Raw genomic sequence first — 13,565 nt, 5'->3', positions numbered from 1 at the left:
GATCCTTGGCTCTCCCCAGCCCTGCCTGCCAAGTTCACAAAAAGTCTAAGGAGTGAGGAGGCCACGGAAGGGGCCACGGCCACGCTGCACTGTGAGCTGAGCAAGGCGGCCCCTGTGGAGTGGAGGAAGGGGTCTGAGACCCTCAGAGCTGGGGACAGAGTCAGCCTGAAGCAGGACGGGGCCGTGTGTGAGCTGGAGATCCATGGCCTGGACATGGCGGATGCCGGGGAGTATTCTTGTGTGTGCGGGCAGGAGAGGACATCGGCCACGCTGACAGTCAGGGGTAAAGACTGTGTGTGGCCACATGGAGTGCATGGGTTCCTGTCCTTGTCTCTGTGTCTTGCATCTTCACTGGCTCTCAGAGGCCCTGCCCTACTCTGTCCTGTCTGCTCGCCTGTCCAGTGTCTTTAGTTACTGACCTCCATCCTCATGACCTCACGGGGCCCGTCCTGGTGGTAGGGACAATTCCCACCTCATGTCCCTCTCCCACCTCACCCCAATCTGCCCAGCTTTTCCATCTTCGGTGTGTCCCGCTGTCTGTTGGGATGCCCATTGGGAAGCTGATCCTGTGCCTACCCTTCAGCCCCACAGGTGGTATTCAGGGAGCCGCTCCAGAGCCTGCAGGCTGAGGAGGGCACCTCAGTCACGCTGCGGTGTGAGCTGTCCCAGCCCAATGCCACCGTGGTCTGGAGCAAGGGCGGCCTGGAGTTGCAGGCTGATGGGCGCAGGGAGCCTCGGCAGCGGGGCCCCACGGTGGAGCTTGTCCTGCGGGACCTGCGCCGGGAGGACTCGGGAGAATACACATGTGCCTGTGGACCCCAGGCCACCAGTGCCACCCTCACCATTACAGGTGGGCCCCAAGGCAAGACCTGTCGCACGTGCGGGTCTCCTGTGCTTTGGGCTGTGCCGCAGGGCTACAGCGCCACACTGGGCATCCCAAGGGGGACCTAGGCTCTGTGGGCATGTCAGGCCTGGCAGGAGGCTCAGCTCTCACTATTCCCAGCCTGGTAACTGAGACGCTGAGGTGACCCCCAGCCCTCACAGCCACACCCCTGTGGTTCCCTCCACCGTCATGCCCCTGTGGTTCACCCCTACACCACATGGCCACACCCCTGCAGTTCCCCTCCTGCACTCCGTAGCTTTGTCCCTGTAGTTCCCCTCTGCACCCGTAGTCGCTCCCCTGCAGGACTGACCCCAGTCCTGTAGCTGTGCCCCTGAAGCTCCCACTTGAAACCCCTGCAGTTCTCCTCTGCACCGTGTAGCCACGCCCGTGAGGTTCCCCACTGCACCCAGTAACCACGCCCCTGCACCCATAGCCACGCCCCTGCGGTTCTCCTCTGCACCCAGTAGCCATGCCCCTGCACCCATAATCATGCCCCCGAGGTGCCTCACTGCACCCAGTTGTCACACCCCCGATCCATAGCCATACCCCTGCTGTTCCCCTCTGCACCCAGTAGCCACGCCCCTGCATCCACAGCCATGCCCCTGCAGTTCCCCTCTGTACCCCAGTAGCCACGCCCCTGAGGTGCCCCATTGCACTGTGTAGACATGCCCCTGAGGTTCCTCACTGCACCCAGTAGTCACGCCCCTGCACCCGTAGCCACGCCCCTGAGGTGCCCCACTGCACCCGTAGCCACGCCCCTGAGGTTCTCCACTGCACCCAGCAACCACGCCCCTGCACCCGTAGCCACGCCCCTGAGGTGCCCCACTGCACCCAGTAGCCACGCCCGTGCACCCGTAGCTACGCCCCTGCAGTTCCCCTCTGCACCCAGTAGCCACGCCCCTGCACCCAGTAGCCACGCCCCTGAGGTGCCCCACTGCACCCAGTAGTCACGCCCCTGCATGCCCATAGCCACGCCCCGGTGGTTCCCACCCGCAGACGCTTAGCTGCTGGCCCCTCCCACTCTGTAGCTGTGCCCCAGCCCTTAGTCCCATCGCCCCCAAACCCTCAGCTGAGTGCCTGCAGTGCCTCCCCTATTTTATAGCTGCTGTCTGGCGGTTCTCCCCTGCACCCCTCTAGGCACCCCGGGTCCAGCCCCCACTGTCTCCCCGACCCACATGGTTGCACCCCCTGGTGTCCCTGCCCCCGATAGCTGCGCCCCTGCTGTCGCCCCCTGTGCCCCCTAACTGTTCCTGCCCCTGCCCTCATGCTCTCCCGCTTCCCCATAGCTGCACCTGCGCGGTTCCTCAGGGAGCTGCAGGCCCAGGAGGTGGACGAGGGAGCCACCGCGCGCCTGCACTGCGAGCTGAGCCGGGAGGGCGCCAGCGTCGAGTGGCGCAAGGGTTCCCTGCAGCTCTTCCCCTGCGCCAAGTACCAGATGGTGCAGGAGGGAAGGACCGCCGAGCTGCTGGTGCGTGGCGCAGAGCAGGAGGACGCCGGCCACTACACCTGTGACACGGGCCACACGCAGAGCACTGCTAGCCTCTCTGTCCGAGGTGAGCGGCCCAGCAGCCCCTTGCCCTCCATGGGGCCCTCCGTCCCCCAGCGGCCGGCGCCCTGCTCGGCGACCCTAAGTGCCCCTCCCTGGCCCCCCAGCCCCCAGGCCCACATTCCAGGAGGAGCTGCGGAGCACGGAGCAGGAGGCAGGCGGTGTGGCCCAGCTTCGCTGCCAGCTGAGTGAGGCAGAGACCGGTGTCCCAGTGCAGTGGCTCAAGGAGGGTGTGGAGCTGCACGGGAGCCCCAAATACGAGATACGGCGCCTGGGGACCACATGTGAGCTGCTGATCCACGGGCTGGAGGCCAAGGACACGGGCGAGTACGTCTGCGTGGCCGGTGGTCAGAAAACCGTGGCCTCTGTCATGGTCAAAGGTGAGCCCTTCCTGCCACACCCTCTCCCCCGGTGGCTGCCCTGGGGGTGCACCTGGCCTGGCCCAGCTCCCATTAAGGCCAAGCCCTTGTCTGGGCGTTGTTCTGAGGGCCCTGGGGTCATAGGCTCTGTCTTCTCCTTTCCGCTCCACGCTGGTGCAGGTGCTCCTAGAGAGGAGTGTTCACAGTGGGAAACACGCTGCAACCCCCAGCACTGCCCTGCGTCCCACCCCCGGCCTTCAGGAGCCCTGGCCTGCCTTAAAGGGCTTGCCTCCCGGCTGTCCTGGCCAGGGCAGGGCTGGCCGCAGGGTGGGGATGGACAGAGGCAGCCCAGCACCCCACAAGTGCTCACGTTCCTTCCAAACAGAGGTGCCCCCAGCCCAGTCTGTGCCCCTAGGAGTCGGGTGTCGTGGTGGCAAATGGGTGGGGCACACAGAGGCTGGGGCAAGAGAAGACTGTGAGGGTGTTCAGGAAGGCTTCCTGGAGGAGGAGGAGTGGGAGGTTGGCCTGGCTGGTAAAGGGATCTCTCACCTACACCCCAGAGCCGGAGGTGACCATTGTGCGGGAGCTGGTGGATGCCGAGGCGCAGGTCGACGGGGACGTGGAGTTCACTTGCGAGGTGTCACGGGATGGGGTTGCGGAGGTGGAGTGGCGCCTCCAGGGCCTGCCCTTGCAGAGCAACGAGGTGACGGAGGTGTCCGTGCGGGGCGGCCGCACCCACACACTCCGGCTGAAGGGCGTGACACCCGAGGATGCAGGCACCGTCTCCTTCCACGTGGGCGTCCACACGTCCTCTGCGCAGCTCACTGTCCAAGGTAGTGGGGCCGGGCAGGCTAACTGCCCTCGGCTGGAAGGTCCGGGCCCTCTGTGGGCCAGACACAGATCCCTGGATCCCTGCCTTCGGGGGTGGGGAGCTGGTGGGGAGGTGGCCCTGGGAGTGGGCGATTCTGGGATGGCCAAGATATGATGGAGTGGGGCCTCCCATGCTTGTCCTCAGGAATTGGGGTGGGGTGCTGGGGCAGACCCTGGGGTCTGGGACACACTCCTGACCTGGAGGCCGACGCTGCGTCTCCCTCTGTGCAGTCCCTGAGGTGACCATTGTGGAGCCCCTGCAGGACCTGCAGCTCAGCGAGGGCCAGGACGCCCACTTCCGGTGCCAGCTGTCCAGGGCCTCTGGCCAGGGGGCCCGCTGGGCCCTGGGAGGGGTGCCCCTGCAGGCCAATGAGATGAACGACATCACTGTGGAGCACGGCACGCTCCACCTCCTCACCCTGCACAAGGTGGGCTCCCTGGGACCTGCCCCCAGCCACAGTGCTCCCAGGGGTGCGGGTGAGGGAAGGTCCCAACTCCAGCCACACTGGGCTGGGGGCCTGCAGAGATGGTGGGAGCAGGGCTGCCAGGCTGAGACCCCCTCTCTCCTTCAGGTGACCCTGGAGGATGCTGGAACCATCAGTTTCCAAGTGGGCTCGTGTAGCTCGGAGGCCCAGTTAAAGGTCACAGGTGGGAGCCCCCTCCCCTAACCAGCGCCTTGCCTGTGGGTGTCTGTATTTCCCTACTCAGGGAGGTATTTGGGTGTGGTGTGACCAGAAACCCAAGCCTTCCAGAGGCGATCTTGCCTTGGGTTGGCGCATTTCCACTGCTTGGTGGCTAAAGCCACAGACCAGAAAGCCCAACGAGATGGACCAGTGCAGGTCAGCTTGAGACGTTCTGGTGTGTGTGGGATCCCAGTATGGGATGAGTGCTGTTCACAGGAGGGAGGTGGGGAGGCTGGCTGCTGTGGGCCTGGGCCCTGCGGTGGAGGCAGGGCCTTTGTCCACCCTCCATATGACTGCTCTTGTGACACCAGTCCCTGTGCTCATGTCTACACTGACGCACAGCTGTGCATCCAGCAGACGCCCAAGTGCTGACACAGCAGCACAACTATGATGCGTGTAGGTTTAGACAAGAGCATACGAGTCTCCAGGCCTGTAGGCAGGATCTGAAGACTTTCAACCTGGTTTATACTTTGTCCCCAGAGCTGGTCATCTCTGAGTGCCTTACCCTGAGAGCATCTCCTGTTCTGTCCTACTCCTGGTTTTCAAGCTGATCCCATGCATCTCACCACTCATCCACATCCATCATTCTGTGTACATCCATCCATTCATCCATCCATCACCCATCTTTCTGTGTATCTACTTATTATCTGTTCATCCCTTTATCCACCATGTACCCATCTACCATTCATCCACCCACCATCCATCTATCCATTTGTTCATTTACCATCCATCTATTTATCCATCATCCATCCACTCATCCATCCATCCATCCCTCTGCTCGTCCACCCATTTACTATCTATCCATTCACATTCATCTATCCATCTACTGCTCATCCATCCACCAGTCATCCATCCATCTGCTCATTCACCATCCATCAATCCACCATCTATCTGTTCACCATTCATCCATCCATCTACTGCTCATCCATCCACCATCCATCCGTGTGTCCATCCACCATCCACCATCTATCCATCCACGCATCTGTTCACTTGCCATCCGTCCACTCCATCCATCCACCATCTATCCACCATCCATCCATCCATCCATCCATCTGTTCACTTGCCATACATCTGTCCACCCACCATCCATCCATGTGTCCATCCATCCACCCACCATCTATCTTACCATCTACTTAGAGAGGGGACAGATGCAGCTTTGCCCTCAGGGAGTTCCCAGTCTGCTATTGGAGTTGGACATAGAGACATAGAGACATAGAGACAGAGTGTGTCCTGAATCTCAGGTCCCCTCTCCTCCTCCACCAAATCTTCAGAAGGTGGACAGAGTCAGCTCTGTGAACTGTGGGGCTGGGTAAGGCTCCAGAGTGCAGTGCCCTCAAGTTGAGTGATGGGAGAGGGGTAGGATCCTGGTTGTCCTGAACAAAATGGGTCCAGTAAGGGCCGTGTGTTTATCAGGGTGGGCATCTGTGAGGGGGCAGCACGGGACTGGGTTGGGCCTTGCAGGCTCTACCGAGGGCTGTGTATCTTGGCCCCTCTTGGCCCGGTGTCCCTAGTTGGCGTGTGCTGTCTCATGTACACATACCTGGCCATGGCTTTGTGGGGAGGGCTGTGAGCATGGGGGTGTGCGAATGGGTGTCCTGTTAGGTGGCATATGGATGAACTCGGGAACTCTGCTGGAGATGGGAATGCGGAGCTAATGGGGTAGGGTGGGGATGCAGTCAAGTGTGCACTTTTGGGAGAGGGTGGACAGGCAGGTGGGGCTAGGGCGTCAATGGTGCACCCCCGGGAAGGGCATGGAGGGCCTTCTGGGGGAAGGGCCAGCCATGGTGGGTACAGGGGTACAGAGCAATGGGAAGGGCCTGGGTTCAGGCCCGCCTGTGTGACATGTGGCGTTAGGGCCCGGGAATCTTAGGGCTGGAGGGACCTGAGGGCACATCTGCACAAATGGAATTCTGGGGATGGGAGAGACACCTGCTTCCACACCTCCAGGAATGGAGGGCTTACCTCCCAAGGGAGATCCCACACCGTATCAGAGCGTTGGGTCCCATGGCTTCTCCTCCTCACCCCACACCCACCCCACAAAGATCACAGTTTTGGGGCTTGAAGACTGTGTGTTGTGCCTTCTGAAAAGGGCATGGAGGCAGGTCATCAGTCTCTTTTGGTGCAAGTGGACGTATTCCAATGGGGGTGTCGGGTGCAGGGGTGCTGAGCTGGCCCTCCACGGGCTTGCCATGGGTGGTCTCTGTATCTCATTCTGCAAGCAAGGCGGGCCAGCTGGCCTGGGTGGATCTGTAGACTCAGACCCCAGGCCGGCCCCACAGACCCAGGGTGCCCAGTGCCCTTCCTTTTGCCCTCTTGTGCAGAGGCGGCACCATGCCTGGTACGTGGCTTGCAGAACGTGGACGTCTTTGCGGGGGAGGTGGCCACGTTCTCCTGTGAGGTGTCCCGCGCGGGTGGGCCGGAGGCCCGCTGGTGGCTGGATGGCACCCTGCTGCAGGATGGCCCCCAGAGCGCCATCTCCGTGCGCGGCGGGACCCTCCACTCCCTCACACTCTCGGGCCTGGGGGTTGCTGACTCAGGCACCATCACCTACCGCGCAGGGCCCCTGGTCTCCACGGCCAAGTTGTTGGTCAAAGGTATTGGCCGATGGGACCTGCCCCGGGCTGGCGCTTCTGCACCTGCTGACTCAGCATGCTTGCTGCGGGCTCCCCGGGTGGCGGGTGGACGGGGCAGGCACAGTGGGAGGTCTGCTATCCTGATTTGTGGAAGAGAGTGGTGAAGCTGCAAGCCCACCGCCCCCACCCACTTGTAGGGCCACGCCCTGCTTCCTGCCTGGGCCACCACGCTGTGGAGCACCTGAGGGCAGCCAGGAGGCGAGAGCCCCCTTCCTGGAGCTGGCCGAGGCGGCACTGTCCCTGCCCGCAGCTGCTTCCCTTGCTGCGGGCTCAGCTGAGGTCTTGTGCCCTTCTGGGAGAGAGCTAGCCTTTGGGGAGGGACACCGGTGGGGGTGTCAGGCACCTCTGGGACGGCTGGGCAGCAAGGCTTCGCCTGGCACCCTGGTCCTCGTCTGTGCTTCTGCAGAATTAACGTGGACATTCACCCGCATCCCAGGGGCGACCCATTTGTTGAGTAGGATGTCAGCAGGCCAAGATGGGGTGGGGACCCCAAGGAGGTCGGCGAGGCCCCTGGAGAAGGGACAAGCTGGGCTGGGGGTGCCACGTGCCCAGCAGAGGCCTGGGGGCTTTGAGGACAGGTGTCATGTCCCTGCTGAGGCAAAGTATGCCCTGGACCAGGGGGTGGGGAGGGAGGCAGGGGCTTAGGGGACAAGATGGGTGAGGAAGGGCCTAGCCCCGACGAGGCCGAGCCGACAGTGCCGTCCTCCGCGGGTGGTGGTGTGGGGGGCAAGGCTTGCCCTGCGAAGAGGGCCCCAGGCCGCCGGGACAGGTGCCCCTCCCGCCACAGCCCCGCGCTTGCTTGTTGCTGAGCCGCTGAGACCAGAGGGCGGGTGGGGTGCAGCCGCGCGGCCCCAGCTGACGCGTGACCGGGGTGTCGGCCGACAGATCCCACGGTGGAGGTGGTCAGTGCCATGCAGGACCTGGTGGTGGAGGAGGGCGGCCGGGCCGAGCTCCTCTGCCAGTACTCGCGGCCGGTGCAGGCCACGTGGAAGATGGACGAGCAGGAGGTGCGGGCCGACGGGCGCCGTGTCATCATAGAGCAGGACTGGACCGTGGCCAGGCTATCCTTCCGGCCGGCCTTGCCTTGCGACAGTGGCATCTATTCTTGCGAGGCTGCAGGCACCCGCGTGGTGGCCCTGCTGCATGTGCAAGGTGAGGCCTGCCCGGCTCTGGCCTGGCTGGGACCGTCCTTCGTGGTGCAGAGGCAGGTGGGGACAGCCAGCGCCCTGTGACCATGTGACCCTGCCACAAAGACAGGGTCCGGCGGGCAGACCCCCTCTGCTCCCAGAGCAGCCTGGCAGGACAGGATGGGGTGCTGGGCTGAGCTCCTCGAGTCCTGGGATCTTAGCTACGCTCCTGTCCAGGTCGGCCGCCCAGTGGGCTCTCGAGCCCTGTGTCCCCATCTGTGGCAGGGCAAGGACACTCTGGGAACGAGGGGTGGGGGGCGGTGGACGGCAGCCTCTGTCGGGGGGGCATCTCTTGGCTGCTGCCACGTTCTATTTAGGAAAATCTGAACCCCTCCCCGTGGTGAGTGAGCTGGAGGCTGCAGGCAGTGGTCAGGGGGCCATCTGCCACGTGGTGCGCCCACTGCTTCACTCTTGAAAGAACTGAGTTGTTAAAACGCTGTGTTTTTGGTCGCTGGGGGCACAGCTCCGAACAGACAGCAAGCCCTCTGTGCAGGGGCCATCGCTGTGGGGGCTGAAGGCAGGGGTGATAGCTGATAGCTGGAGATGGGGATGCACTTCTAAGCCCCCACTGGTGCCGCTGATTCTGATGTGGGGAGGAAAGGGGCCGGGCTGTGGGGATGTCTGGTCTGTGGGGCGAGCAGCCCAGGGCTGGGAAGGTGACCAGAAGAAGGACATGGACAGGTCCTCTGGGTACTCTGCTCTGCCCCTTTCCCTCCCTGGGACTCCTTGTCCAGAGTGGGCACCCTTGCCCACAGGGCACGTGGACTCTGTGGGCAAGCTGGGATTGAGCACGAGGGCTGTGAACAGGTTTCGTTTGGGTGTGTACCCCAGAGAGCAGTTGGGGCCGTGCGCCTAGCTGCCCCCACCCCCCAGCCCTCAGGTCGGTGTCTGAAGTCATGTGAGTCAAGGTCACACCCTTCCCAGCATCCAGGCCAGCCCTGGCTCACCTGGCGCTCCTTTCCGGCCTGACATGCACCCCCCTCCCAGGACCTTACCTGGCGCCTTGCATCCCTTACTCTGCTGGCCAAGCCCCCGCTGCCCCTCATGAACCCCTCCTTCCTTCCCATCCTGGTGTCCCTTCTTGTTGCTGCTCCTGCCCAGCTCAGTCATGCCCATTCTGAGGTTCCTCCTCCTCCTGGAAGCCCACTCAGACTGTTCCTACGGGCATCACCTGCCCAACAGGTGGTGTGTCGTGGGAATGGGCCGTGGCAGGGGGCAAGCAGTGCAGCCAGGCGCTGGGCTGGAGTTGGGGCCAGGCATGCCCAGTCCTGAGCTCGTGGCTCACACACACACAAACACGTGTGCACTTATTAAGACTGGTGTCGTGTGTGCACGAGAGAACGAGAGGGGTGGGGATTTAGGGCAGAGGTCTGTCTGGTCTGGGGAGTGAGGGGAGCAGCTCAGCATGGCTGATAGCTCTGGCCGGGGGATGCGAAGAAAGGGGGGGCATTTCCAGAGCCCCATGCGCAGCCTAGTGTGGGGGAGGGCGGGGCTTTGAGCCTGGCTGTGCGTCAGGCAGCTTCGGGACCACCTGGGAGGCTTCTCACCTGTCTGGTGTGGAGCACCCACCTCCCTGGCCACGAGCGAAGGCCACCAGAGCAGTGAAGATGTGGGAGTGGGCAGGGCGTCAGGAGGCCCCCATGGCGCCCCACGTGGACACTGTGCGCTGCCCTCCACTGGGCCGCGTTCTGTTTAGCCCTCGGGCCCTGTGCAATGACGGGGAGGCTCTCCCACGCGGCTGCGCAGGGATCCCTGAGCGGCCTCCTTTCCCGCAGCCAAGAACAGCGTGGTGCGCGGCCTGGAGAACGTGGACGCCCTGGAAGGCGGCGAGGCGCTGTTCGAGTGCCGGCTGTCGCGCCCCGAGGTGGCCGCCCACACCTGGCTGCGGGACGACGAGCCCGTGCAGACCTCCGAGAACGCGGAGGTGGTCTACTTGGAGAACGGCCTGCGGCACCTGATGCTACTTAAGAACCTGCGGGTGCAGGACACCTGCCGGGTGACCTTCCTGGCTGGGGGCGTGGTGACGTCCGCGTTCCTCACAGTCAGAGGTTAGGGCTGGGGGGGGAAGGGGCATGTGTCTGAGACCCCTCCCACCGCTGCCGCACCACAGCTGTGTGGAGGGGGCGGGCTGGGGCCGCAGGGTGGGGCCAGGTCTCTGAGACAACCCCCACCCCAGGACCCCGCGCCGCGGAGGTGCAGGGCCGCGGTCTGGTCTCCTCCGCCGGGGGCGGGGGGCGGGGCTGGAGGGACCTGGAGGCTCAGAGGTCTCCCAGCCGGGGCGGGGGGCGGGGCTGGAGGGACCTGGAGGCTCAGAGGTCTCCCAGCTGTGCCTCCAGGCCGGCCCTGCGCCCGCGCGCTCACCGCACCGCCCCCGCCCGCAGGCTGGCGCCTGGACGTGCTGGAGCCGCCGCAGGACGCCGCGGTGCGAGCCGGTGGGCGGGCCAGCTTTGGCTGCACGCTCAGCGAGGCGGTATCGGTGGGCGAGGCGACCTGGTACATCAACGGGGCCGCCGTGCAGCCGGACGACCCCGACTGGATGGTCACCGCGGACGGCAGCCACCACACCTTGCTGCTGCGCGCTGCCCAGCCGCACCACGCTGGCGAGGTCACCTTCGCCGCCCGCGACGCCGTGGCTTCCGCGCGGCTCACCGTGTTGGGTGGGTGGCTCGGCCGCCTGCTGCGGGTCGGGGCTAGGGCTCTGCTGTTCCCGTCCCAGAGGCTGCCGGGGCCTCTCCGTGGCCGCCGTCCGGGTGGGCTCGGGGCACACAGTCTCCCTCTGCTCTCTCAGACGGGCTGGGCCCAGAGCGCAGTGGCTCACCGGCCTTGGGGGCGGACGGCCAGGCGCCCACTCCGCACCCCAGGATCAGACCCCAAGCAGGCAGGCTGGGCGCGCGCGGGCGCCGACGGGGAGCCTCCACTGACCAGCCCCTCTCCCTGCAGGCGTCCCGGACCCCCCAGAGGACGCTGAGGTGGTGGCGCGAAGCGGCCGCTCGGTGACGCTGTCATGGGTGGCCCCTGCAAGCGACGGCGGCGGCGGTCTCTGTGGCTATCGGGTGGAGTTGAAGGCGGCCTCCACGGGCGAGTGGCGGCTGTGCCACGAACTGGTGCCCGGGCCCGAGTGCGTGGTGGACGGCCTGGTCCCCGGGGAGACGTACCGCTTCCGCGTGGCGGCTGTGGGCCCGGCGGGGGCTGGGGAGCCGGTGCACCTGCCGCAGACAGTGAGGCTCGGTGAGGCGCTGCGCTCCCCACGGTTGGTGAGGGTGAGGTCTGCCCGGAGTGCTCCCCAGGCTGGAGGGCCCCGGGCACGCCTTGCTGAAGTGGCGTTGTTCCCCGCAGAGCCCCAGGAGCCTGAGCCTGCGCCCCCGGCTCCCGCGACCCCCGCTCCTGCGCTCCCGGCTCCCGCACGCCCCGCTCCCGAGAGCCGGCAGGTGGCTGCCGGCGAGGACGTGTGTCTGGAGTGCGAGCTGGCCGAGGCGGGTGAGGTCGTCTGGCTGAAGGGGACGGAGCTCATCCAACCGAGCGGGCGCTTCCAGGTTCTCTGCCGGGCTCAGCGGCAGACACTGGTCATCCGGGGCTTCTCCGCGGAGGACCAGGGCGAGTACCGCTGCCGCCTCGCCCAGGACCCCATCTCCTCTGCAGCTGCCTCCTTCCAGGGTGCGTCCTGGGGACCCAGCGAAGGCGGGAGAGCCCTGGGGTGTGGGAGTGAGCCGGCCCCTCGTCTTCATCTGCTCCAGCGCAGACAGGCAGGGGTCCTCTTGGGGAGCCGGTCTCAAGACTGAGGCCTGGTGGGGCCCTGTGGCTCGGCTTCTTCGGACGGCTGGCAGCTCACATCACACTGGTCCCCGAGCAGGACGCTGACCAACACATCTCTTGGTACCACTGCTGGTCCCTTGAGTTCTCTGGTCCCTGCCCTCTTAGCCTCCTCCCCCCTGCCTTCTGAGTCCCCCACTCTGTGCTCGGACCCCACCCTGCGAGCCCCCACTCTGAATCACTCCCCCCTGAACTCATGCCCCCACACTATAAGGTGCCCCATGCTCTGTGCTCTGAGCCCCCCATTATGAGCATCCCTGTTCTGACCCTCTCCCCTCTGTGCTTGAGCCCCCCACATTATGAATCCCTCCCACTACCAGTCTCCCCACTCTGACCCCCTCCTCCCTGCACTCTGAGCCCCCGAGCTCTGACCCCCTTCCCCCTGTTCTCTGCACCCCCTCACACTATGAGCCTGCACTTGCACTGACTCTGGCCCTATCCTTGGGCTCACTCCTCCTCTGCAGGTGCTCGATGTAGGTTGAGGTCTGGCTTCATCAGGGGAAGCTGAGGCTGACAAGGCAGTTCAGAACCTTTAAAACCTCGTTTTTTGGGGGCCTTCAGAGCTCTCTGGTCTACTGAGGGGAACCACAGTCAGAGCCTAGGCCAGCCTGGGGTTAAGGGTTTGTCAACCCCCACCCACCTGCTGACCAGTCTCCTGTCTTTCTCAGTGGTGCTGACCCCAGGATCTGGGGATGAGGCCCCTGCGCAGCCCAGTCTCCCCCCTGAGGCAGCCCAGGAGGGTGACCTGCACCTGCTGTGGGAGGCCCTGGCCCGGAAGCGCCGCATGAGCCGTGAGCCCACGCTGGACTCCATCAGTGAGCTGCCCGAGGAGGACGGTCGGTCGCAGTGCCTGCGGCATGAGCCAGAGGAAGCAGCCCGTGACCTCTCTGAGGACTACTCCACAGCTGATGAGCTGGCACGTTCCGGCGAGGCCGACCTCTCGCACACCAGCTCTGATGACGAGTCCCGGGCAGGCACTCCTTCCCTGGTTACCTACCTCAAGAAGGCTGGGCGGCCCAGCACCTCACCACTGGTCAGCAAGGTGAGTGTCCAGTGTGGCCTGCAAGGAGAGGCCTGGATGTCTCAGATCTTCACCACCCATCCACCATCCACCCACTCATTGCTCCATCGTCTGTCCGTTTGCTACCCACTGATACAGCCACCCATCCACTCGCTATCCATCTGCCATCCGTTGTCCGTCCACGCATCATCCACCACTCACCCATCCATCCACCATCCACCATTCACCCACCCACCACCTACTCATCCACCATCCATCCATCTACTACCCACCTATCAACCCACCCATCCACCACCATTCACTCACTGATCCATCCACCATCCAGCCGCCCACCCACCCATCCACCCATCTACCACCCGCCCACCCATCCACCCATCCACCACTCACCCATCCATCCACCCATCCACCACCCACTCATCTACCATCCATCCATCTACCACCCATCATCCCACCCATCCACCACCATTCACTTACCCGTCTACCATCTACTCATCTACCACCCGCCCACCCATCCACCCATCCACCACTCACCCTTCCATCCACCCATCCACCACCCACTCATCCACCATCCAC

The 13,565-nt window shown here is 64.3% G+C and overlaps 1 protein-coding gene across 1 annotated transcript in view; it reads left to right on the top strand.

The window, feature by feature from the left end:
• OBSCN (obscurin, cytoskeletal calmodulin and titin-interacting RhoGEF) overlaps positions 1–13,565 on the top strand; it is a 133,173-nt gene that overhangs the window by 75,749 nt on the left and 43,859 nt on the right. The window contains exons 38-49 of the mRNA XM_032397906.1: positions 1–283; positions 584–850; positions 2,170–2,436; positions 2,537–2,809; positions 3,349–3,621; positions 3,890–4,086; positions 4,231–4,306; positions 9,937–10,209; positions 10,543–10,818; positions 11,102–11,389; positions 11,498–11,815; positions 12,640–13,013. The exon at positions 1–283 is cut by the window's left edge and continues 218 nt beyond it. Coding sequence (XP_032253797.1) covers positions 1–283; positions 584–850; positions 2,170–2,436; positions 2,537–2,809; positions 3,349–3,621; positions 3,890–4,086; positions 4,231–4,306; positions 9,937–10,209; positions 10,543–10,818; positions 11,102–11,389; positions 11,498–11,815; positions 12,640–13,013 — 3,165 coding nt within the window. The remainder of the gene's footprint in view (positions 284–583; positions 851–2,169; positions 2,437–2,536; positions 2,810–3,348; positions 3,622–3,889; positions 4,087–4,230; positions 4,307–9,936; positions 10,210–10,542; positions 10,819–11,101; positions 11,390–11,497; positions 11,816–12,639; positions 13,014–13,565) is intronic.

Source organism: Phoca vitulina, unplaced genomic scaffold (assembly GCF_004348235.1).
Source record: "Phoca vitulina isolate PV1807 unplaced genomic scaffold, GSC_HSeal_1.0 scaffold106, whole genome shotgun sequence".
Classification (NCBI taxonomy): domain Eukaryota; kingdom Metazoa; phylum Chordata; class Mammalia; order Carnivora; family Phocidae; genus Phoca; species Phoca vitulina.
The sequence above is the reverse complement of the archived record's forward strand: the minus strand, read 5'-3'. Positions and strand labels throughout refer to the sequence as shown.